Here is a 23,710-nt window from a genome sequence, read left to right as displayed (position 1 = left end):
CAAAATGTCACAATGGTGTGACCCTACAATGTGCTGCTGTTTCATGCGATTTGAGTTACTTGGCATTCCCAAACATCTTGGCACAGGAGTGTGACTTCACCTCCAGCGCTACGGAATTTGGTAAAGGTGAGAATATATTGCCTTACCCTCAGTTTTTTGCACTTCATGCAGTGTGTAGGTGGGGGGCATTTAAATAACAAACCCTGTCTGAAGTGCTTTAGCATCCAAGCAGATATGAAGACTTCAGAAATACTGTAGTTGTAGAGCTTGCACATTAATCATGTTTATAGCCATGGCGATCCCTGTCTGTAAACAAAGGAGTATTATCTGGTTATTGAAGTCCAAAGAAAAAGGGGCTGCTCTGTTCTGTTTTGGCAGGGCAAGCAAATGCAGGATTTCCTTGTTGGTCAAAGCCCCTTTAAAGTGACCCTGGCACAGACTAGGGCAATTCATACTGGGCATACTGAGAGAATGCAGGACTGCCTGACAATACATGCTGTAGTGTCTGCATACTGGCATCAAACAATCCCTTATTGAGACTTGTCTAATCCAAACTGCAGCTGCCTATAGGTGCCCACGTATACTTATTGCGGACTCCACCTCCCACTTATTCTTGGCCAGTATGTTTTTGCCAGAAGCAGTAAAGTCGTAGGCAAGCGTTCGAACTATCTGTAAATGCTGAAGCTTTGCCTGTTAAATAGCCTTGCTCTGGGCTTTAACTGTAGACCAAGAGCCTGAGCCAGGTATGTTTGGGTACCTTAACCACTTAAGGACCGGACCAATATATATGCTGCTACATGACCCAAGGGTTTTTTACAATTCGGCACTGCGTCGCTTTAACAGACAATTGCGCGGTCGTGCGACGTGGCTCCCAAACAAAATTGGCGTCATCTTTTCCCCACAAATAGAGCTTTCTTTTGGTGGTATTTGATCACCTCTGCGGTTTTTATTTTTTGCGCTTTAAACAAAAATAGAGCGACAATTTTGAAAAAAATGCAATATTTTTAACTTTTTGCTATAATAAATATCCCCCAAAAACATATATAAATTTGTTTCCTCAGTTTAGGCCGATACGTATTCTTCTACCTATTTTTGGTAAAAAAAATCGCAATAAGCGTTTATCGATTGGTTTGTGCAAAATTTATAGCGTTTACAAAATAGGGGATAGTTTTATTGCTTTTTTTTTTTTTTTTTTACTACTAATGGCGGCGATCAGCTATTTATTTTTATTTATTTCGTGACTGCGACATTATGGCGGACACTTCGGACAATTTTGACACATTTTTGGGACCATTGTCATTTTCACAGCAAAAATGCATTTAAATTGCATTATTTATTGTGAAAATGACAGTTGCAGTTTGGGAGTTAACCACAGGGGGCGCTGTAGGATTTAGTGTTCACCTAGTGTGTTTACAACTGTAGGGGGGTGTTGCTGTAGGAATGACGTCATCGATCGAGTCTCCCTATATAAGGGATCACTCGATCGATGCAGCCCCATAGTGAAACACGGGGAAGCCGTGTTTACATACGACTCTCCCCATTCTTCAGCTCCGGGGAGCGATCGCGACGGAGTGGCTATAAACGAATAGCCGCACCGTCGTCCCGGATCGCTCCCCGAGGGAATCCGACCGCCACATGTAGCAGTGGGGGGGGGGGGGGGGTACGCCAATGTGCCTGTACGTGCCATTCTGCCGACGTATATCTACATGCGGCGGTCGGGAAGCGGTTAAGGTGTATACAGCTTACCTGCCGCAGGTTTGTTTTTGACAATTTCTCTTTAAAATTCTTCATTTGATTTGTTATTTAAAAAAAATTAAATAATCCACTGCAGTTTGTTTTGCAGAGTGGCCCTGATCGTCTTCTGGGGTCCCCCAAGGCCCCCCACCATTCACTAGGGTGTGTCTGTGCTGATAATCGGCACATCTGAGGGGGCTGTGCTGATGATTAATCGCATGCCAATAAGTGCCCAGCAGTGTCCCCATAAGACTGCTAGAGCCCACCTCAGTGCCAATCTAAGCCCAGCAGTAACACATCAGTGCTGCATATCGGTGCCCGTTGGTGAAGGGGGGGAACAAAATTTATGACAAACTGAAAAACATTTTTAGTTTAGCAAAAAATAAAACCCCCGAGGTGATCAAATACCACCAAAAGAAAGATCTATTTGTGGGAAGAAAATTATAAAAAAAAATGTAGTTTGAATGACATTTGTGCAACACTGTACCCAAAGTTCGACAGCGCTGAAAATTGTCCTGGGCAGAAAGGGACGAAAGTGCATGGTATTGAAGTGGTTAAAGTCCTTTGCAATTTTATGTTGGAACATTAATCTGAAATTTGTTCAATTTCTAGACACGGCTTTTTACAGATTGGTGAACCTTTGCCCATCCGAGATACTGACTTGCATGAACAGTCATGTTACTGACCTGCTGCCAATTAACCTAATTAGTTGCAAAATGTTATTCCAGCTCCTCCTCATTGGTACCACTTTCTTGGCCAGCTTTTTGTTGGTCTATCCCAACTTTTTTTGAGACTTGTTTCTGCCAGCCTTTAAAAAAAAAAATCCTTTTTTAACATTTGATATTTTCTGTTGAAAAATATGGGTTTGGGGTTTTCAAATTTGGAATTGACTGTTTTTCTGCAGTAATTGGCCATAAAATATGATCTCTGTCACAATGGACAAACACAATGAGCTTAAGCTGAAAAAAAAAACATAATTCAAATATCACGTGTCTTTATTGAACATAAACTTTCACAGTACTGGAGGAAAGTGTAAACCCTTAGTTAATAGCCAAGATGGGCAAATGCCACGTGTGCATGAGTCCTAAAGCTGGGTACACACTGCTATATTTTTTTTCCATTTTATTAGATCCCTGGCCTCCAAAGCAACATATTGGTTTAATATGATCTTTAAATAAATAAGATGGTAATTGTTTACATGAGACCAGAAGTGACAAAGTCCTCGTCACCTCTGACATCAGTGGGAGGAACATCCTCATAAATATACAATGTTTGGGGGTTTGAAGTAATTTTTGGGCAAAAATTATATACAGTATGTTTCCATGTATGCAATGTCAGAATTAACCCAGTAGGCAATTAGTTATTCTAGGTTTTCTTCATGTGTGGGGGTGTCCCCCCTCCCCTTCGACATCAGGACAGTGCATTGTAGTGTCGGAGGTAGTGCCTGAGCTGCAGCTAGACTTGAAAGTTCCATTTGGAGTTTGCACTGGTAGGAAATTGAACTTTCTGTGTGTGCTATTGAGGTGGATAGGTTGTATTGCTATGTTTAGTATATTGACAGGTTCCCTTTAAATGCATTGAAAGAGAATGCTGTTTGAATGCAAATTGGTCATTGTATAATTATGCATTTACTTTATGTGGGTAAATAGAACGAGCTCTGCATAATGTATTTAATTGTAATTTGTCTTTATTTTGCAGGGCATCTTTTTTATGAATAATCAAAAGCAGCAAAAGCCAACGCTATCTGGCCAGCGTTTTAAAACCCGAAAAAGAGGTAATGTGAACATCGCCTTTTATCATTACATACTCCATTATGCGGGCATGTCAAATATTACAGTAAGCAAATCTGAAACCTTCAAAGCACATTGTTTATTTGGGGGTATGGCTTGTTTTATGGAAACTATTGAAGTACTTTGTAAAGAGAAATAATGAAATGTACCATGCTTCATCCCATATAAGGCCCCATTCGGGTGTCATGCACCCAAAGGCACATGACAAGTCGCACACCAATGAATACCATTCATATTTGCAACTTTAACCACTTTTCAATTGCACTATAACCAAATGCCTGCTATACCAGTCGTATGACGTCCTCCCAGAACCGCATATGGGTACAGTGCTGCATGACCGTGCAACTGTCATTCAAACTGCGACGGTGCTGAAAGCTAAAAATTGATCTAGGCAGGAAGGGATAAATGTGGCCAGTAGGTAAGTGGTTATAGTAGTTTCTCCACTACTTTGGTCTGATTTCATGCAACTTGAGGACCATAGACTGCAATGTAAACCCATTAAAAGTTGCATGCTATACATGTGACTTTGAAGGGAAAAAAAATCGCATTAGCCAAAGTAGCATAATTTTGCAATGGAAATCTCATGATTTAAATTTTTTTTTTTCCTGAAGGCACATGGCCAGTGAAATTAAGGTGCTACAGATTTTTAGGGCCCATTGATATTTGTGTGCAAATGTTTACCAAAACATTTGCTAAAAATGCACTAAAATCTTTAGCAGATACAAACAGTACATTTTTACAAAATTCCTGCTAAATGCCTAAAATATAAGATCTAAACTTGTATTGAGTTTTTTTTCTTGAGTTAATAAATATTTTTCTAAACTTTTTAAACGGTGTGCCCTTTTGCAAAATGTTGAAAATCGAACATGCGCAGAACTCTCTAAATCTAGAGGTTTTAAAAAAAAAAAAAAAAAAAAAAAAAAAAAAATTCCTTTACAGATTTCAGTTAAGGACCCTTTTAAAACCATATATTTTCTGAAATCGCATGGCCAATAGAATTAAGGTGCTGCTGGTTTCTCTTTTTTTTGTTTGGGTCCCTGCAATATTTGCGCAGTCATTTATCAAAACAATATTTTCATTAAAATCATTATTGGTGGATTCATACATGGCTAAAATTGCCAAATTCCTTCTAAATAAAGCTAAAACCTGTATTGAGTTAATAACAAATATTGGTACATTTTAAATTGCACCTTTATGTGAAAACTGAAGCTGCACAAAACTGTAAATAAAAACAATTTACTCTGAGGCTACCATTTTCCTTTTACAGCTTTCAGAATTTAATGTACCAAATGCTTTGGCCCTGCAATAATGAGGCACATTTTTATGAAATCTCCTATACATTAAATTTATTAGTGCATACAAACACAACACCACATTGCTTACAGAATTGCTACTAAAGCATCGTTCAAATGTGGCGTACTAAAGTGTGTGTGTGTGTGTGTGTGTGTGTGTGTGTGTCTCCTTGGAGAGCCATGTTTACCTTCATGGGGATGCCCAGGTGTTTTGTGCAGGTAGTCCCCATTAACCCCCCTGGCGGTATTCCCGAGTCTGACTCGGGGTTACATTTTTGTGCTGCGATCGGTAACCCCGAGTCGGGCTCGCCTCGCAGAATCCACAGGCTTGGTTTACTTACCTTGTCCCTGGATCCTGCGATGCCACCGCGCTGTGTGAGCGAGCGGGGTGCTCGCTCGATTCACACAGTGCCTATGTGTGCCGCCGATCTCCGTTCCCTGCAACGTTACGACGCACGGGGCGGAGAACGGCGCCAAATTCAAAAAGGTAAACAAACACCTTACATACAGTGTACTGTATGTAAAAAATACACCCCCCCTTGTCCCTAGTGGTCTGCCCAGTGTCCTACATGTACTTTTATATAATAGAATCTGTTCTTTCTGCCTGCAAACTGTAGATTGTCCATAGCAACCAAAAGTGTCTCCCTTTATGTCAAATAAATATATAAATGGTTTTAGAGCAGCTAGAAAACGGCGATAATAAATTATTATCCCTTGCAGAATTGTGCGATAGTGATTTGTGGGGAAATTCGTCATAAAAAAATTAAAGTAATGACAGCGACAATTCTGCAACTGAGCAAATTTTTAGTGATTTTGAGTTGATTACATTATTAAATAATTTTTTATTTATAATTATATTATTTGTTATAATATATTTATAATTTTGTTTTTAAAAAAATTTCATACCTGGGATGCCTACTAGACTCTTGTTAGGAATAACTCACTTAAATCTGTCCAAACAATTACAGGCCTACAGTATAAAACGCCAAATTTCCTTGCAAATAATGGTACCGCTTTCAGCACCTTTTTTCTGAAATAATCATACCGCCAGGGAGGTTAATGTCAATTGGGATGCAAAAGCTGCACAGGCATAGCCGCTGCTTCCAATCTTGACATCCTTGTGGCTGCATGCAGACAGTATGAACTCGGACATGCATCTGGACCTACATGGATGTCCAATTGGGAACAATGGCTGTTCATGCAGTTGCTACATCAAATATGACATGAATGGAACACCTGTGCATCCCTGTACAGGTAAACCTGCCCTTGCAGGGGTGTATGCACTGTGTGAACAATACTTTAGGCCCCTTTTACACAAGCAGATGGCATGTGTCTATTTACACCTGCCTGCATCCGATTCTGTCTGCCAAAATATTCGGCATGGAAACGGACAAGGGGTTCCCCCCACACCCCACCTCCCCATAGAGAACAGTGGCCTGTGTCCATGTCTGCTCTGCATCAGTGGAGCAGATGGGGACCTGCCATCCGCCTGCTCAACGGGGATCAGCAGACCCCCTGCTGAACACACAAATCTGTTGGACAATTCTGCTATAAGATTGACCATGTGCTTATAGTAGAAGAGGAATACAGGTCAGTACAACGTATGGATGTGGCCATCTGGAAGTGGTGATGAAGGTCCATAGCTGGTAGCGAAAGGGTTAGACCCCCCCCCCTTTCACACTGATGCGCCCAAAAAGTCAGGTGTGTGTCTAAAGGGAAAACCTTTTGAAGTGCTCCCTATTTATTTCAACTGAGGGTCATTTTTTTAATTTTATTTTTTTATATTGGTACTTTTTTTTTTTTTTTTTCACCGCCCAAGTGACAAGGCATCCATTGAAATGAATGGAAAGCAGTTTTCAGGTGCTGCTTTTAGTGCAAAAGCACCTCCATGTGAAAGGGGTCTTAAAGCAGAGACCATACAGGATAAATGGGTAATTCCTAACCCCACCAGTTTCTTCAGTGGGGAGCTATTGAATGTCAACTGCACCCAAAACCAGCATTTTTGGTTTTGCGTGGCTACTGAATCTTTAGCCGACTTCCCAGTGCTGCCGTTGACTTCAGTGGCAGGTTCAGGAACATACCTAGGCAATATCCAATGGTGTAGACAATTGCAATACAGTTTCTGGTCATTTTGATTACCTAGTGTCAACACCTGCAAATAGTAATGTGTACCGCCAATGCATTCTTGCATAATTTGAATGTTTTTTTTTTTTTTTAGGTGTCCAAAATAACATTGAGGACCCTGATAAATCTATAGAAAATGTTTTTTTTTTTTTTTTTTTTTTAAGGATGTTGTTCTACATAACCCAATTCTCTGCTTTACTTTTTCAGATGAAAAGGAGAGGTTTGACCCTACCCAATTCCAAGACTGTATTATTCAAGGCTTAAATGAAACTGGCAACGACTTGGAAGCAGTAGCAAAATTTCTTGATGCTTCTGGAGCAAAACTTGACTACCGCCGCTATGCAGAAACACTTTTTGACATCCTGGTGGCTGGCGGGATGCTGGGTATGCAAGCGCATAAAATTGTTGCTATTAAACATCTTGTCTGCTATTCTCGCTTCTGGCGGCTGGTCCAACTACATAGATGCATTTCAGAATGGTGCTGCAGGAAGAAATGATACCCGGTAGTGGTGCTGTAGTTTGTGCCAGAACTGACCAAAGTCGGCACAAAAACTGACTTCAACTCTGATCCTGCAATAATAAAAAGGCTCTATTGTACAATGCTTCTGCATTGACAAGAATCTTTTCCACAAAAACACCATTGACAACCTGCAGTTTTGGGTTGGAAGAACAAAAAATTTAATTTTTTGTATATTCTAGAGCAGGGATTTCCAAACTACGGCCCTCCAGCCGTCGCAGAACTACACGTCCCATGAGGCATTGTAAAACTGACATTCACAGGCATGATGGGAATTGTAGTTCCTGAACAACTGGGGGCCATAGTTTGGAGACCTCTGTTCTAGAGCACCTAATTCTGAAAGGGGTTTTGGGCAGGAGAATCTAAGTAGGCAATGGGTGCAGTGCCTGCATTAAACAGATGGGAGGTAGTTTTTGGGGGGGGGGGGGGTACTGGTCAGGAGCAGGCAGTGTTCTGATTGGATGCATGTGTTTGGCTATGAATTTTCCATCTGGTTCTTTTAGTGAGTTTTTGGGGAAAAATCTACTGTTGTCAAGCTAGTGGTCCAGACAGGGCCTGCCACAAAACAAATGTTGTATGTAGCCAGAAATGGCAATCTGAATACACTGGCCAATTCATCTGCCATGCAGGTTTAAGCCTGTTATGGCATCTGCTTTCAGAAGTGCACCCAGAAAAAATGTCCTTGTGTTTTTATTGTCTTGATACAATGCACACATGCGTTGGACTATATTAGAGCAGGCAGTGCTCTGACTTGTGTTGGCTGCTGGCTTGTTGTATTTGGTGTTCATTCTAACATGTGCAAAATGTTTACGTATCTTCCTGGAAGCACAATTCTATATAAAATCTTGTGAAAATGGAAAATATATACTGCGCTGTGAATAAATACACAAACGGCAGCCAGCACAGCTATAGACCAAAAAGAATATGTGGATATGAAAAGTGCAGCGCTGTTTATGTGTATAGAGAATTGCTTAATGATGCATAAACTCCAATTAATAAGCAAATGTAAATACAAATATTAAATTAACCTATAGTGAGCAACACAGTGAATATTATAGTAACACATTTAGGGGTGAATATATTTTTTTATTATATTTCAGTATTAAAAAAAAAAAAAAAAAAAAAAGATACAACATTTATAAACATTGGATGTCTATAGCATAGGATGGAACATGTTTACAAAAATCGTTTGAGAATCATAGTAACACATTGAAAAACATTTTTTAACATTAGATTGGGGCTAATTGTGGGAAGCACAATCGGGTGTTTTTAAAAAAAAAAAAAAAAAAAATCAATGCAGTACATACCTTTTTAGAGATAGATGTTCTCCGGGTATGATCTTCGGGACTGGGCGTTCCTATTTGACAGGCTTCCGACCGTCGCATACAGCCCGTCACCGAAAGAAGCCGAACGGTGCGGCTCTATACGGCGCCTGCGCACCGACGTTCGGCTACTTTCGGCAACTCGTGACGCGCTATATGCGACGGTCGGAAGCCTGTCAATCAAATAGGAACGCCCAGTCCCGCAGTCCATACCCAGAAGCCGCGGAAAACTTCTATCTCTAAAAAGGTATGTACTGTATTGATTTAAAAAAAACGCCCGATTGTGCTTCCCACAATTGGCCTCAATCGAATGTTAACATTTTTGTTTTTTTGGGTGAACCCCCGCTTTAAATTTCACCTATTGATTGTTGCTATAATATTTACTGTTCATTAATTGTATTTGCTTAATTGGAGGTGTTTATGCATCATTAAGAAATTCTTTATACACATACAGCGCTATATAAAATCTTGTCCTTGGATATAGAAAATTTTTGCTAATGTTGCATGCATACGGGGCCAATGGTACCCTAATTACTTGGCTGCAGGTGGCTATTCAGGGCCAATGGCATACATTTAACACTGTATGCATGTAAAGATTGTCACTTTATTTTTTGTACATGAGTCCTTAACTGGCATTCATTTGTTGCAGTGGTTTAATGTCTGCACATATTTGTACATGGCGCTCCAACATGTATTTGCTCTTCCAATATGCTTCTTGTATGTAATGGGCTGGGAACATTGTACTGCATTTGTTCTAATTATGCCGGTTTAATTTTGCAGCACCAGGTGGTACTCTCACCGACGACGTGATCCGTACTGATGTTTGTGTGTTTTCAGCACAAGAAGATCTAGAGACCATGCAGGCATTTGCTCAGGTAAGGTATTAAGAACATCCAAATAAACTTGCAGAACCCTTAAACCACTTCAGCCCCAGAGGGGCCAGGCTATTTATGATTCGGCACTGCCGTCGCTTTAACTGACATTTGCGTAGTTGTTCGACATTGCACCCAAACAAAATCTATTTGTGTCCCCCCCCACAAATTGAGCAACAATTGTTTTTGGGGGGGGGGGGGGGGCAATATTTTTGCTATAATATCCCCAAAAATATATAAACTTTTTTTTTTTATTCTCAGTTTAGGCCAATGTGTATTCTATATATTTTTGGTTAAAAAAATTGTTATAGGGGATAGATTTATGGCTTTTTTTTTTTTTTATATATATATTAGAAATGGCTGCGATCTGCAATTTTTATTGTGATTGCAACATTATGGCAGACGCATCGGACACTTTTGACGCTATTTTGGGACCATTGTCATTTTATACAGTGATCAAAAAATGCTGATTACTGTGTAAATGACACTGGCAGGGAAGGGGTTAACCATTAGGGGTGGGGGCAAGGCTACAATTGACACATTGGTGGTCACTGCTCTCGATTATGGGGAGCAGTAGATCACTGTCCTGTCACTAGGCAGAACAGGGAAATGCCTTGTTTACATGGCCGTCTCCCTGTTCTGCAGCTCCGTGTCACAGCTCATGGCAGGGGCGTACAGGTACTTTGCTTTGCGCAGCTGTGACATTCTGCCAACGTACAAGTACAGGGGGTGGTCAGGAAGCTGTTAAAAAGGCTGTTAAGACCCCCATGTCTACACAGCACGTTTGGCATTTCTGTAACTACTGTTTTAGCATATTGCATTACAGCAGGTCTACAAATGATTTGGCAGCACCCTTGTATTGGGATATTGAATTTTGTAGCATCAAAAAAAAAAAAAGCTGGATGGCAGGCACCACTAAAATTGTTTATATTGTCGGGCCAATAGAACCCATGTATGCTGTACTGCTGGAAGCATGGTAACCATTACACAAGCCTTTCATGCATAGGTACTTCTAATAATGCAGGTACTTGCTGCAAGAGTTCTTTTTTTGAATGAGGCCTAGTAGTTTGAAAGGGTTAGAACCATAGAGGTGTTTGCACAAATTCAAGTGCAAATGTTTAAGTCATGTAATGCTGTTTTTTTACTTTTTAGGTTTTTAACAAACTAATCAGACGTTACAAGTACCTAGAGAAATGCTTTGAAGAAGAGGTCAAAAAGGTATACATTTTTTGTTTTGCTCTTTTTTGTATTTTTTTTTTTTTTTCCTTTTTTTAAATTTGCATTTTAAACTCTTCTTTTTCCAGCTGTTTCTGTTTCTGAAAGGTTTTTCAGAGTCTGAGAGGAATAAGTTGGCCATGCTTACTGGTGTTCTTCTGGCCAATGGGATTCTTAATGCATCGATTCTTAACAGTCTCTATAATGAGAATTTAGTAAAAGAGGGTAAGTTTTTCTGAGACTTGCACTGTTGGATACACTGCAGGTAACTAATGAGAAAGTTGTCAATTCTGCCCATAGGGCTTTTCTGTACCACAATTTTGTGTTGACTGGCTGATTTTTGCATTGGAGCACAGTTGGGGGGGATATGTATGTATATAATGGCACAAATCCACTTTTCACTGAGGGTGACATGCAACGAAAATGGCATTTTAGCTTGCAAATGATTGGATAATATATCAGCAGAGCATGTGGTTCTTGTTTGCACTTGTAGTGCAAAGTGGATTTGCCTTGCGTAATTGACCCCCTTAGTGTGTCCTAAAGAATCTTTTGGTCTTGCTGGTGGTAGTTGACTTGGAAATCAATGGAGTCTTGTATTTAAAATCTGGCTGCTTTGGTGCAGTACAGACTGCCTGCTCATTTTAGCCACAGAAGCAGTTTCAGCACTTTAGTCCTGATGAACCAGCCAAAATTTGCTCAGTTTTTGGCCCTGTTGGCAGGGCAAGAGCTGGGTAAAAAATTGTTGGCAGGCAGCATCTACATCCAAGTGCATGTAGGCACAGTTTGGGTATTTTGATCTTGGCCATATCTATATCACACATATATATTATATATATATATATTTTTTTTTTTTTATATATCCCCGTACTCACTGTTTAATCCTACCTAGACGATTCCGACTGCCCACGGGGAATGGGCGTTCCAATCCAGACGCAAAGTGATTGACGGCCGGCTCTGGCGCGCCACGCTTCTCCGGAAATAGCCGAAATGGGCTTGGCTCTTCACGGCGCCTGTGCGCAGGCGCCGTGAAGAGCCGAGACCTACTCCGGCTGTCTTTGGGGAGCGTGACGTGCCAGAGTCGGCCGTCAATCACCCTCCCTCTTGCTAGGAACGCCCATTCCCCGCGGCAGACGGAATCGTCTATGTACGATTAAACAGTGAGTACGGGGATAAAAAATGTAAGACCGGCATACTGTAGCTCGCGCTACGATGCCGAATTGTATGCTGAAATCTTGTTCAGCAGGGTGAACCACCGCTTTAAGGTCTCACCATTCCATGCCCTGCAGCTGTCAATGAGTTTTGAGCAAGAGATGAGTCTGGAGAAGGCCTAAGCTTATCTCATTCCTTTCGGCTGACTACTACCATGCTTTTGATATATGGCTTCATGGCTTGTGAAGCCATATACAGTGTCTTGAAGTATTCATACCCCTTAATTTTCCAGCTTGTCATGTTGCAACCAAAAGAAAATATTTTATTGGGGTTTTATGTAATGAACCAACACAAAGTGCCACATAATTGTGAAGAAGGAAAATGTTCTATCTATATCTATATCATTTGTGGAACCACCTTTCACTGCAATTGCAGCTGCAAGTCTCTGAGGATGTCTCTTCCAGCTTTGCACATCTACAGAGTGACATTTTTGCCCATTCTTTGCAAAATGGCTCAAGCTCTGTCAGATTGGATGGAGAGTGGCTGAACAACAATTTTCATGTCTTGCCACAGCTTCTCTGTTCGCTTTAGGTCTGGACTAGGCCATGCTAACACATGAATATGCTTTGCTTTAACCATTCCATTGTAGCTTTGGCTGTATGTTTAGGGTCATTGTCCTACTGAAAGGTGAACCTCGGTCTTGAGTCTTTTGCGGACTCGAGCAGTTTTTAATCTAAGATTGCCCTGTATTTTGCTCCATCCATCTACCCATCAACTCTGTCCCTGCTGAAGAAAAGCATCCCCACAACATGATGGCGCCACCATGTTTCATGGTGGGGATGGTGTTTTCAGGGTGATGTGCAGTGTTTTCTGCCACACAGTGATTTTTGGTCTTACCTGAGCACCTTCTTCCACATGTTTGTGAGAAGCCATGTGGGGGACACAGCAAATGGGACTTTTTTCAACAATGGCTTTCTTCTTGCCACTCTTCCATAAAGCCAGATTTGTGGAGTGAACGCCTAATAGTTGTCCTGTGGAGAGATTCTCTCACCAGAGCTGTGGATCTCTGTAGCTCCTCAAGTGGTTTCTATTTGCTAATTGGGTGACCTTCTGAAGGCAATTGGTTCCACTAGATTTTATTTGGGAGTAAAGGTGGCTGAATACAAATGCACACCACACTTTTCAGTTATTTTTTTGTTGAAACCCATTTTTTTTTTCTTTCCAATTCACAATTAGGGGCACTTCATGTTGGTCTAGAACATAAAATCCCAATAAAATGCATTTACGTTTTTGGCTGTGACATGACAATGTGGAAAATTTCAAGGCACTGTACCAAAAGCATGGTAGTTGACCAATTTTTTTTTTTTATGTCCGTAAAGGATCTCCAGTGCATGGGGAGTTTACACTCCTTGAATCCCCCACCCCTTAAATCTTTTGTGAGAAGGGTGATCAATTGATAGGATTGTAGACTATTGTGTGAAATACCTAATTGACATGGCTAAATGTGTGTGTGTGTGTGTGTTTTTTTTTTTTTTTTTTTTTTTTTTTACAGGTGTTTCAGCTGCATTTGCAGTTAAACTATTTAAATCCTGGATCAAGGAAAAGGATATTAATGCAGTAGCTGGAAGTCTTAGGAAAGTGAATATGGACAATAGACTTATGGTAAAACGGCTATTTCTGATTTATATTGTGGCAAGAACATCGCCTACTGCCAGACCACTAAATATGATCTAAATGCTTTGCTCTTGCCTTTTTAAAATGAATTCTAGGAACTGTTTCCAGCAAACAAGCAGAGTGTAGAACACTTCACAAAATACTTCACAGATGCCGGATTAAAGGAATTATCAGAGTATGTCCGGAATCAACAAACAATAGGGGCTCGTAAGGAGCTTCTGAAAGAGCTGCAGGAAATGATGGCAAAAGGAGAGCCTCTTAAAGAGGTAACTAGTTGACCATATTGTAATGCAGGGTTTTGACGAACCCCCCCGGGTGCCAGGTCGCCATTGCGACTAGAATTTGCGACCTGGGGCATCCTGTGTCTCCATGCCCCACCAGGCCTATGCTTTCTTTCTGTGATCTGGCGCCATCTTGTGGTGGCTGTTGGTATGACAAGACAACCAGCAATTCTAATGGTGCTTCCCCTGTCTGTTGTCACTGCCATCTCCTTCCCTCTAATTAGAACCCCAAACTATATATATATATATATATATATATATATATATATATATATATATATATATATATATATATATATATATATATATATATATATATATATATATATATATATATTGCATGCATACATATACCTCTTCTTCTTTTTTTTTTTTTTTTTTAATTCTCACACTAGAGTAAAATGGTGGTCGTTGCAATACTTTCTGTCACACCATATTTGCGCAGCGGTCTTACAAGCGCGCTTTTTTTGTGAAAAAATATACTATTTTTTTTTTTAAATAAGACGCCAGTAAAGTTAGCCAATTTTTTTATATTGTGAAAGATAATGTTATGCCGAGTAAATTGATATCCAACATGTCACGCTTCAAAATTGCGTCTGCTTGTGGAATGGCGACAAACTTTTACCCTTTAAAATCTCCATAGGCGACGTTTAAAAAATTCCACAGGTGCATGTTTTGAGTTACAGAAGAGGTCTAGGGCTAGAATTGTTCTCACTTTACCAATCGCGGTGATACCTCACATGTGTGGTTTGAACACCAATTTCATATGCGGGGGCTACTCACGTATGCGTTTGCTTCTGCGCATGAACGCGGCGGGATGGGGTGCATTCCTGGCTCTTAACTTTTTTAGCTGGCTCCTAGATTCCAAGCAAATTTGTCCATCCCTGTTGTAATGTGAACTTGTTGCTCAGAATTCTACAGAGTAACTAGACCTGGCCTCTTAAAGGCTTGGTGTTCTACAGTCCTTGGTTATGAAACCACATTTATTTTACTGACTTTTTTTTTTCTCCCTAACTTTCAGATCAGTGTATATGTAAAGGAAGAAATGAAGAAAAACAACATCTCTGAGCAGACTGTCATTGGTATCTTGTGGTCCAGTGTGATGAGCTGTGTGGAATGGAACAAAAAAGAGGAGCTGGTTACAGAGCAAGCCATCAAACACTTGAAGGTATCTGTGCAAAAATACCTGATGCTTCTGCCAATAAAGTTCACGTATTGCTGCTTTCCTTGATTGTGGCAACAATGCAACTGAACTTAGAGCAGAGTTGCAATTCCTATGTAAGCTGTGCCTGCTTGCACTACAGTTGGACAGGGAAAAGTTGCAGGGGCATTATGGTTGGTAATTTGCAAGACGTACAGGAAGATTGACTGGTCCATCAAGGACTCAGGTGTAAGTTCATGTGACTGCTAGTAAACGAGTAGTTGCACTATTGTACAAACTGGTATTCGGCCTTTGTAAAGGAAAAGGGCAGGCAGCATTTAAAACCACCTAGATGGCTTTTTCTTTAGAGGGGTGGGTTTGTGTGGCCAACCAAGTAAAAATGTATTTGACTTTAAATAGGGCATGCATGTTTCTGTCCTATCATGGGCAATTAGTCATCACGAAATGCTACTGTTCAGTTTACAAAAAGCATTAAGTTTGTAGCAGCCAAATCTCATGAAATATAACCACATACAGGCTGTGTATTGCTTGGAATCTTTTGTTTTAGCTTGCAACATTTTTATATATAAAGTGCCAAAGTTTTAGGCAGGTATTAAATGTTTAAAATGAGAATGCTTTCAAACGAGAGAGATATAAATAATAGTGTGTGTGTGTGTGTGTGTGTGTCAAAATGCAAAGTTCCAACAGTAAAATATAAATCAAATATTTGTGGCTTCCCGTTTGGATCCAAACCAGCATCAATTCTGACTAACCCTACATAATCAATCCTTGGCTTTGTGAAAGTAAAGTGTATGGTAAACCAATTCTACCAAGCAAGTGCTAATGATCATCCGTTTCTTATGTAGGTTGAAATGGTTGTTCATTGAAACGGGCCGCTGTGTTGAAGGCTTAAAATGAGATTATGGCTGGCTTTAGTAGCAGTTTCTAGACTGTTCGAATCTCGGCCGGCTTGGCAGACAGCTGAGATTTGATAGATGCATGGACAGGTTGATTTTTTTTTTTTTTTTACCCAAGTAATATAATATTCATTGTGTTGCCCTGGCCACAATGGTTCCCCATGTCGGTTCTGTGCTGTGGCACAGCTGACAAACCAGTGGAATCGAGGTATACCCATCTACTGTCCAGAAGTGGTCTTCATGGAAGAATGTTGGCCAAAAAGCCATACCTCCAACATATGGAAACAAGGCCAAGTGACTCAACTATGCATGAAAACATAGGAACTGGGGTGCAGAAAAATGGCAGCAGGTGCTCTGGACCAATGAGTCAATATTTGGCTGTAGCTAAGGCCCTTTCCACACTACAAAATAAATCCGTTTTAATAATCCGTTTTAAAATCCGTCAGATAATGTTAAACGGAAGTTATACGTCCTTTATAAAATATCATTAAAGTCTATGGGATTTTTTTTATGTTCCGTAAAGATCCGTAATAGTCCGTTATAACATACGGACGTTAGTTATAACGGAATATGTGACGGGTCTTGCACTATTTTTTGTAAATTTTTTGTCCGTTGCAAGTAACGGATATATTAACGTCCGTTATATTTTAACATTGAAGTCTATGGCACATGGACGTTAGTAAATGTCTCCGTAAATGTCCGTTATGTTAACGGACGTTAATTTTACTGAGCATGGATATTCAGGGGAACCCCGCCGTCAATTTAAAACAAAAATGACGTGCGGTTCCCGGTAAATATCCATAACCAGACCCTTCAGGTCTGGTATGGATATTCAGGGGAACCCCGCCGTCAATTTAAAACAAATGACGTGCGGTTCCCCCTAAATATCCATAACCAGACCCATTATCCGAGCACGTTGACCTGGCCGGCCGCAGAAAAGAGGGGGGGACAGAGTGCGGCCCCCCCCCTCTCTCCTGAACCGCACCAGGCCACATGCCCTCAACATGGGGAGGATGTCCCCATGTTGATGGGGACAAGGGTCTCATCCCCACAACCCTTGCCCGGTGGTTGTGGGGGTATGCGGGCGGGAGGTTTATCAGAATCTGGAAGACCCCTTTAACAAAGGGGACCCCCAGATCCTGACCCCCCCTGTGTGAAATGGTAATGGGGTACACTGTATCTCTACCATTTCACGAAGGAAGTAAAAAGTATTGTAAAAAAAACACACTGACACAAAAGAATAAAGTCCTTTATTAAAAAAAAAAAAAAAAAAACTCCAGCGCTGAAAAATCCACTCGTTCCCGGCTTCCAGCGTTGTCCTGATCCTGCGACGGGTGCGGGTGATCTCCCGCGATGAGAAGATCCAGCGTCGGGTGATCTCCGCTCCGGCGATGTGATGATTCATCCATCCGGCGCAGCAGCATCCCGGACCTCCTCTCACCGTTGGGCACAGCCCAGCGAATGAGCGGCTGAAGCTGTGACATTTCTTATATAGAGGAGGCAGAGCCACCCGTCACGTGACCCTGCCCCCTCTGACGTACCTCTGCTACGTCACTGGGGAAGACCAAGAAGAGGAAAGGTCTTCCCTCTTCTTGGTCTTCCCCAGTGACGTAGCAGAGGTACGTCAGAGGGGGCGGGGTCACGTGACGGGTGGCTCTGCCTCCTCTATATAATAAATGTCACAGCTTCAGCCGCTCATTCGCTGGGCTGTGCCCAGCGGTGAGAGGAGGTCCGGGATGCTGCTGCGCCGGATGAATCATCACATCGCCGGAGCGGAGATCACCCGACGCTGGATCTTCTCATCGCAGGAGATCACCCGTCGCAGGATCAGGACAACGCTGGAAGCCGGGAACGAGTGGATTTTTCAGCGCTGGAGTTTTTTTTTTTTTTTTTTTTTTTTTTTTTTTTTAATAAAGGACTTTATTCTTTTGTGTCAGTGTGTTTTTTTTACAATACTTTTTACTTCCTTCGTGAAATGGTAGAGGTACAGTGTACCCCATTACCATTTCACACAGGGGGGGGGTCAGGATCTGGGGGTCCCCTTTGTTAAAGGGGTCTTCCAGATTCTGATAAACCTCCCGCCCGCATACCCCCACAACCACCGGGCAAGGGTTGTGGGGATGAGACCCTTGTCCCCATCAACATGGGGACATCCTCCCCATGTTGAGGGCATGTGGCCTGGTGCGGTTCAGGAGAGAGGCGGCCGCACTCTGTCCCCCCCTCTTTTCTGCGGCAGGCCAGGTCAACGTGCTCGGATAATGGGTCTGGTTATGGATATTTAGGGGGAACCGCACGTCATTTTTGTTTTAAATTGACGGCGGGGTTCCCCTGAATATCCATGCGACTTCTGGAGCTGGACTTCAAGAAAGGGTGAAATGTTTTTTATTAACGGACGTTAGAAAGGAATGATATAACGGATGTATACGGATATATACGGATAAACATTATCCGTTTTCAATAAAGGAAGAATGGTAAAATATTTATCCGTATGTATCCGTTATTAAATCCGTTAATAAACGTCCGTTAATAGGTGTAATACGGATATTATAAAACGGACATACAATCCATAGTGTGAAAGAAGCCTAACAGTTTGTTTCCTGGAGAGTGATAAAGTGAAGCATGGTTGCAGTTTCTTCATCAAATGGAGATTTGGTCAGGATCAATGGTGTTCTCTATACTGGGAAATACAGGCAGATACTTGTCTATCATTCCATAACATACAGTTAGTGTAATTTAAGAACAAACTGTTGCCACTACATAAATCCTGTATAATTCAGTGTAAAGAACAAGGAGTCCTGAAAGAGTCTGTCTGGGATTACATGACAAGACTAGAGGTCGACCGATATATCGGTCGGCCGATATATCGGCCGATATTTGGCCGTTTTTAAGAAATCGGCATCGGCCGATTATTGTAAAAAAATCGGCCGATTTTCGGCTGCCGCGCTAAAACCCCGCTCCACCTACAGCAGCACGAGAAATGAATCCTTCAGCCACGCTGCTGGTAGCCTGCGCGCCGGCCCCGCCCCCCTTACCTCGGCGGGCTGTAGCAGAAAGCAAACTTGTCACAAGCCCGAGCAGCTGCAGTACAAGTTGTCTGCGCAAAGAGATCACAAAAGCTTCCTGCATGCTGGGACGTTGGCGGGATTACTGAACATGGGCTCTAGGCTACGGCTCCAGCCGTAGCCTAGAGCCCATGTTCAGTAATCCCGCCACCGTCCCAGCATGCAGGAAGCTTTTGTGATCTCTTCGCGCAGACAACTACTGCAGCTGCTCAGGCTTGTGACAAGTTTGCTTTCTGCTACAGCCCGCCGAGGTAAGGGGGGGCGGGGCCGGCGCGCAGGCTACCAGCAGCGTGGCTGAAGGATTAATTTCTCGTGCTGCTGGAGACTGGGGTAATGTACAGTATTCCTATCATCTCTGATAGGTGCCTCGGCTCTCTAGTGATTGTACATAGTACTCCAACTCACGTGGGAGCTCACAGGTGTCATCCAATGGACAGTGCTGGAGGGAACAGTGTGTACATGTTAGAGCACACCCCTCTCCTGTATACACACTCATTTTATATATATATCCATCCCCACCCACGGCCAGCTCCATCCATCCATCCCCCTTCACAATGCATCCCCCACCCACGGCCAACTGCATCCATCCATCCCCCTTCACAATACATCCCCCACCCACGGCCAGCTGCATCCATCCATCCCCCTTCACAATGCATCCCCCACCCACGGCCAGCTCCATCCATCCATCCATCCCCCTTCACAATGCATCCCACGGCCAGCTGCATCCATCCATCCCCCTTCACAATGCATCCCCCACCCACGGCCAGCTGCATCCATCCATCCCCCTTCACAATGCATCCCACGGCCAGCTGCATCCATCCATCCCCCTTCACAATGCATCCCCACCCACGGCCAGCTGCATCCATCCATCCCCCTTCACAATGCATCCCCCACCCACGGCCAGCTGCATCCATCCATCCCCCTTCACAATGCATCCCCCACCCACGGCCAGCTGCATCCATCCATCCCCCTTCACAATGCATCCCCCACCCACGGCCAGCTGCATCCATCCATCCCCCTTCACAATGCATCCCCCACCCACGGCCAGCTTCATCCATCCATCCCCCTTCACAATGCATCCCCCACCCACGGCCAGCTGCATCCATCCCCCCTTCACAATACATCCCCCACCCACGGCCAGCTGCATCCATCCATCCCCCCTTCACAATGCATCCCCCACCCACGGCCAGCTTCATCCATCCATCCCCCTTCACAATACATCCCCCACCCACGGCCAGCTGCATCCATCCCCCTTCACAATACATCCCCCACCCACGGCCAGCTGCATCCATCCATCCATCCCCCCTTCACAATGCATCCCCCACCCACGGCCAGCTTCATCCATCCATCCCCCTTCACAATACATCCCCCCCACCCACGGCCAGCTGCATCCATCCCCCTTCACAATACATCCCCCACCCACGGCCAGCTGCATCCATCCATCCCCCTTCACAACACATCCACCGCCAGCACCATCCATCTATCCCCCTCCACAACACATCCCCCACCCACACCCAGCACCATTCATCCATCCCCCTCCACAATGCATCCCCCACGCACAGCCAGCACCATCTTTCCCCCTCCACAACGCATCTCCCACCCACGCCCAGCACCATCCATCCCCCTCCACAACGCATCCCCCACCCACGCCCAGCACCATTCATCCACCCCCCTCCACAATGCATCCCCCAGGCACAGCCAGCACCATCTTTCCCCCTCCACAACGCATCTCCCACCCACGCCCAGCACCATCCATCCTCCTCCACAATGCATCCCAATCCAAAAATCGGCCCAAAATATCGGCCGCAAAAATCGGCCTCATATATCGGCCATCGGCTGCCCCGATTTCTAAATATCGACATCGGCCAGAGAAAAACCCATATCGGTCGACCACTAGACAAGACCATACCATTTAATAAAATGGCCTACAGGTTTTGTTCCAAACCTCTTGGAGAACGAACCAATCTGCTGAGTGCCTTCAAAAATTGTGTGTAAATGTACCTAGAGGCATTGATGCTGTTGAGAGCAAAGCGTGGTCACACAATTTAAATTCTGTTGGTTTTACTTTCCATTTTGTTTACTAATTTTAACACTTCGATTTCTCAAATCCTTTCTTTACAGCATTTTTCACAACTGCCTAAAACTTTTGCTGTGTATGTAGATATATTAATGCTTTCTTTTCTTCAGCAATACAGCCCTCTCCTTGCTGCCTTTACTACACAGGGTCAGTCTGAACTGACTTTGCTGCTGAAAATTCAGGAGTATTGTTATGACAACATTCACTTCATGAAATCCTTCCAGAAAATTGTGGTGCTTTTTTACAAAGGTAAGCTTGGTAGTTTTTGGCTTCAAGCACATGTACTTTTTTTTAGGCTCAAACATAATTCCTGTTGCTTTCCTGCACATGGGGGTGGGTGGAACAGCAGGTAGCACATACAGCCAGCCATATAACAGTCAATTGCTGTAATCATCGCTGTGCATGGAGCATATTTTCTTAAACACGTGCACGGAAATATGCTGTATGTCATGGCGACGGGTAAATATTATTGCAGAGTAGCATCTGTGCATGAGAACTTGCGCGTTTTATGCTCAATTTTTGATGTACCTGTGCAGATATGAAACAAATGTTTACAACGTGATGTTATGGCCCCCCCCCCCCCTCCCCTTCCCTATTTACTTGGGAGAAAATTGCCCTAGTAGTATCAATTGCACCAAACCATTGATTGTATGGTAACTATTGGTATTCTGTACTGTACACTTTGTGCAATATAGCACATATGAGTTCATAGCTATGGAAAAGTCTTAACGTTCCCATCCTGCTCTAAGGGTGAATTTACTTGTTTTCTTGTACTGTGGCTTGACACTTGATGTACATGCAATAAGTGACTCAAGGGGCAAACTTAAAGCCGATCACCTTTTTTTTTTTTTTTTTCTCTCCTTGCAGCTGAAGTTTTAAGTGAAGAGCCCATTTTGAAGTGGTATAAAGATGCACATGTTGCTAAAGGAAAAAGTGTATTTCTGGAACAGATGAAGAAGTTTGTAGAGTGGCTTAAAAATGCAGAAGAAGGTAACTACTGTGCAAATGGCTGTGCTTTTTTTTTTTTTTTTTTTTTTTTTTTTTTTTTTTTTTTTTTTTGGTAGTTTGTTGCATCTCACACTTTAAGCAATATTTAAATGCTTTAACGCATGCATTACTGCATACATTTTCTCAAAGCAGTGGTGTTGTACATCTTTTGATAAATTTGACACTAATGCTTTGTCCAATAGCTTTGTCAAATCCACAATTCTGCTACAGATATAGATATTAATATAAATAAATAAAAAAAAATATATATATATATATATATATATATATATATATATATATATATATATATATATATATATATATATATATATATATATATATATATATATATATAGTTGGCCAACAGTCTGAATGATATAGCGTACGGTCATCACAAGCCTTCAGATGGTCTTATGAACCTGTAAAAAGGTGGTTCAAGGTTAATGCTATGCATTTAATAAAGTGTTTAAACATTTAAAATTGAATAATTCAATTTGAGTTATTGACCACAGTGAAACGGTTAACCTTCAATATTCCCTTTATATAAAAGGTTAAACCAGTTGCCTACCTAGACCCCCTTCCAGCTCTTCTGGGGGGGACAGCACCAGCTGCACTGTGAAACTGGCAGCTATAAAGCCGCCAGATCACTTTCACTTTACAGCTGAAACCTGGTTAAGGAAAACTAGCACAAGCTTATGGCTGCTATTGCGGACATTCGCTTGTGCTTAACCCAGCTAGTTAAATACTATCTGATGCTATTAAAGGTTGCAAAGTTTTAATTAATGGCAATGTAGTCATGGCTGTTCTAATTGAGGCATAATACAAATGCTTTCTTTAAAATTATTTTTTTTTCTTTGCAGAATCTGAGTCTGAGACTGAAGATGTTGAATGAACTGTTAATAGTGTTGCCAGTAAGCAAACACAGGAGCTGTAGATTAAAAAAAGTCATACTCAATTATGTGTCTTTCTGGTTCATTACATCCTACCTCCTGTATCAAGCATGATATAAGGGCTTTCATCACTTACATTTTTTTTTTATTTTTCTTCTCCCTTTTTACAGTCATGTTTTTAGTTTTAGACAAAACCATGTTTTAAGTAACCATGCATTCAAATTCCATGTCCTGGATTTTTGTTACCCTCTACCTCCTGGATTTTCTACTGTAATAATGTAATTTAAGGCCTTTCAAAATGTAACAATTCGTTTTATCCCCCCGGTTTTCTATTAAAAATAAAGTTCAAAATCACTATAATTTGGTATATTTGTTATGGGAAAATATTTGCAAATTAAATGCCATATTCGACGACCAACTGTGGTTTGTGATTTCTTCATATACTATTCAACTGATCTCGTGTGTGTTCAGTTTCCAACGAAGGTCAAGTCGTTGACATAAATAAAAACCCTTTCCTCTGCCTAATTTGTAGTTTATTGGTCTAGGCACTTCTGCCAAGCAGATCGTGGGCATGCCACCTGGTTGATAGAGCAAACACTTTATAGGTGTTTATGCCCATTAGCTTGTTCGGTGTATAAATTTAAGACTATGACATAAGTGCCC

General features: G+C 42.1%; 1 protein-coding gene across 1 annotated transcript in view; it reads left to right on the top strand.

The window, feature by feature from the left end:
* The window catches only part of BZW1 (basic leucine zipper and W2 domains 1), a 28,961-nt gene extending 5,496 nt beyond the window's left edge, over positions 1–23,465 (top strand). Inside the window, exons 2-12 of the mRNA XM_040357200.1 lie at positions 3,433–3,508; positions 7,148–7,324; positions 9,560–9,654; positions 10,804–10,869; positions 10,956–11,091; positions 13,568–13,677; positions 13,785–13,955; positions 14,992–15,138; positions 21,278–21,416; positions 22,035–22,157; positions 23,018–23,465. Of these exons, the coding sequence (XP_040213134.1) occupies positions 3,445–3,508; positions 7,148–7,324; positions 9,560–9,654; positions 10,804–10,869; positions 10,956–11,091; positions 13,568–13,677; positions 13,785–13,955; positions 14,992–15,138; positions 21,278–21,416; positions 22,035–22,157; positions 23,018–23,049 (1,260 nt within the window). The 5' untranslated portion in view covers positions 3,433–3,444 and the 3' untranslated portion in view covers positions 23,050–23,465. The remainder of the gene's footprint in view (positions 1–3,432; positions 3,509–7,147; positions 7,325–9,559; positions 9,655–10,803; positions 10,870–10,955; positions 11,092–13,567; positions 13,678–13,784; positions 13,956–14,991; positions 15,139–21,277; positions 21,417–22,034; positions 22,158–23,017) is intronic.
* Positions 23,466–23,710: the final 245 nt, after the last annotated feature.

This window comes from Rana temporaria, chromosome 6 (genome assembly GCF_905171775.1).
Source record: "Rana temporaria chromosome 6, aRanTem1.1, whole genome shotgun sequence".
Taxonomy (NCBI): Eukaryota; Metazoa; Chordata; class Amphibia; order Anura; family Ranidae; genus Rana; species Rana temporaria.
Note: the sequence above shows the minus strand (reverse complement) of the source record. Positions and strands in the feature narration are given on the sequence as shown.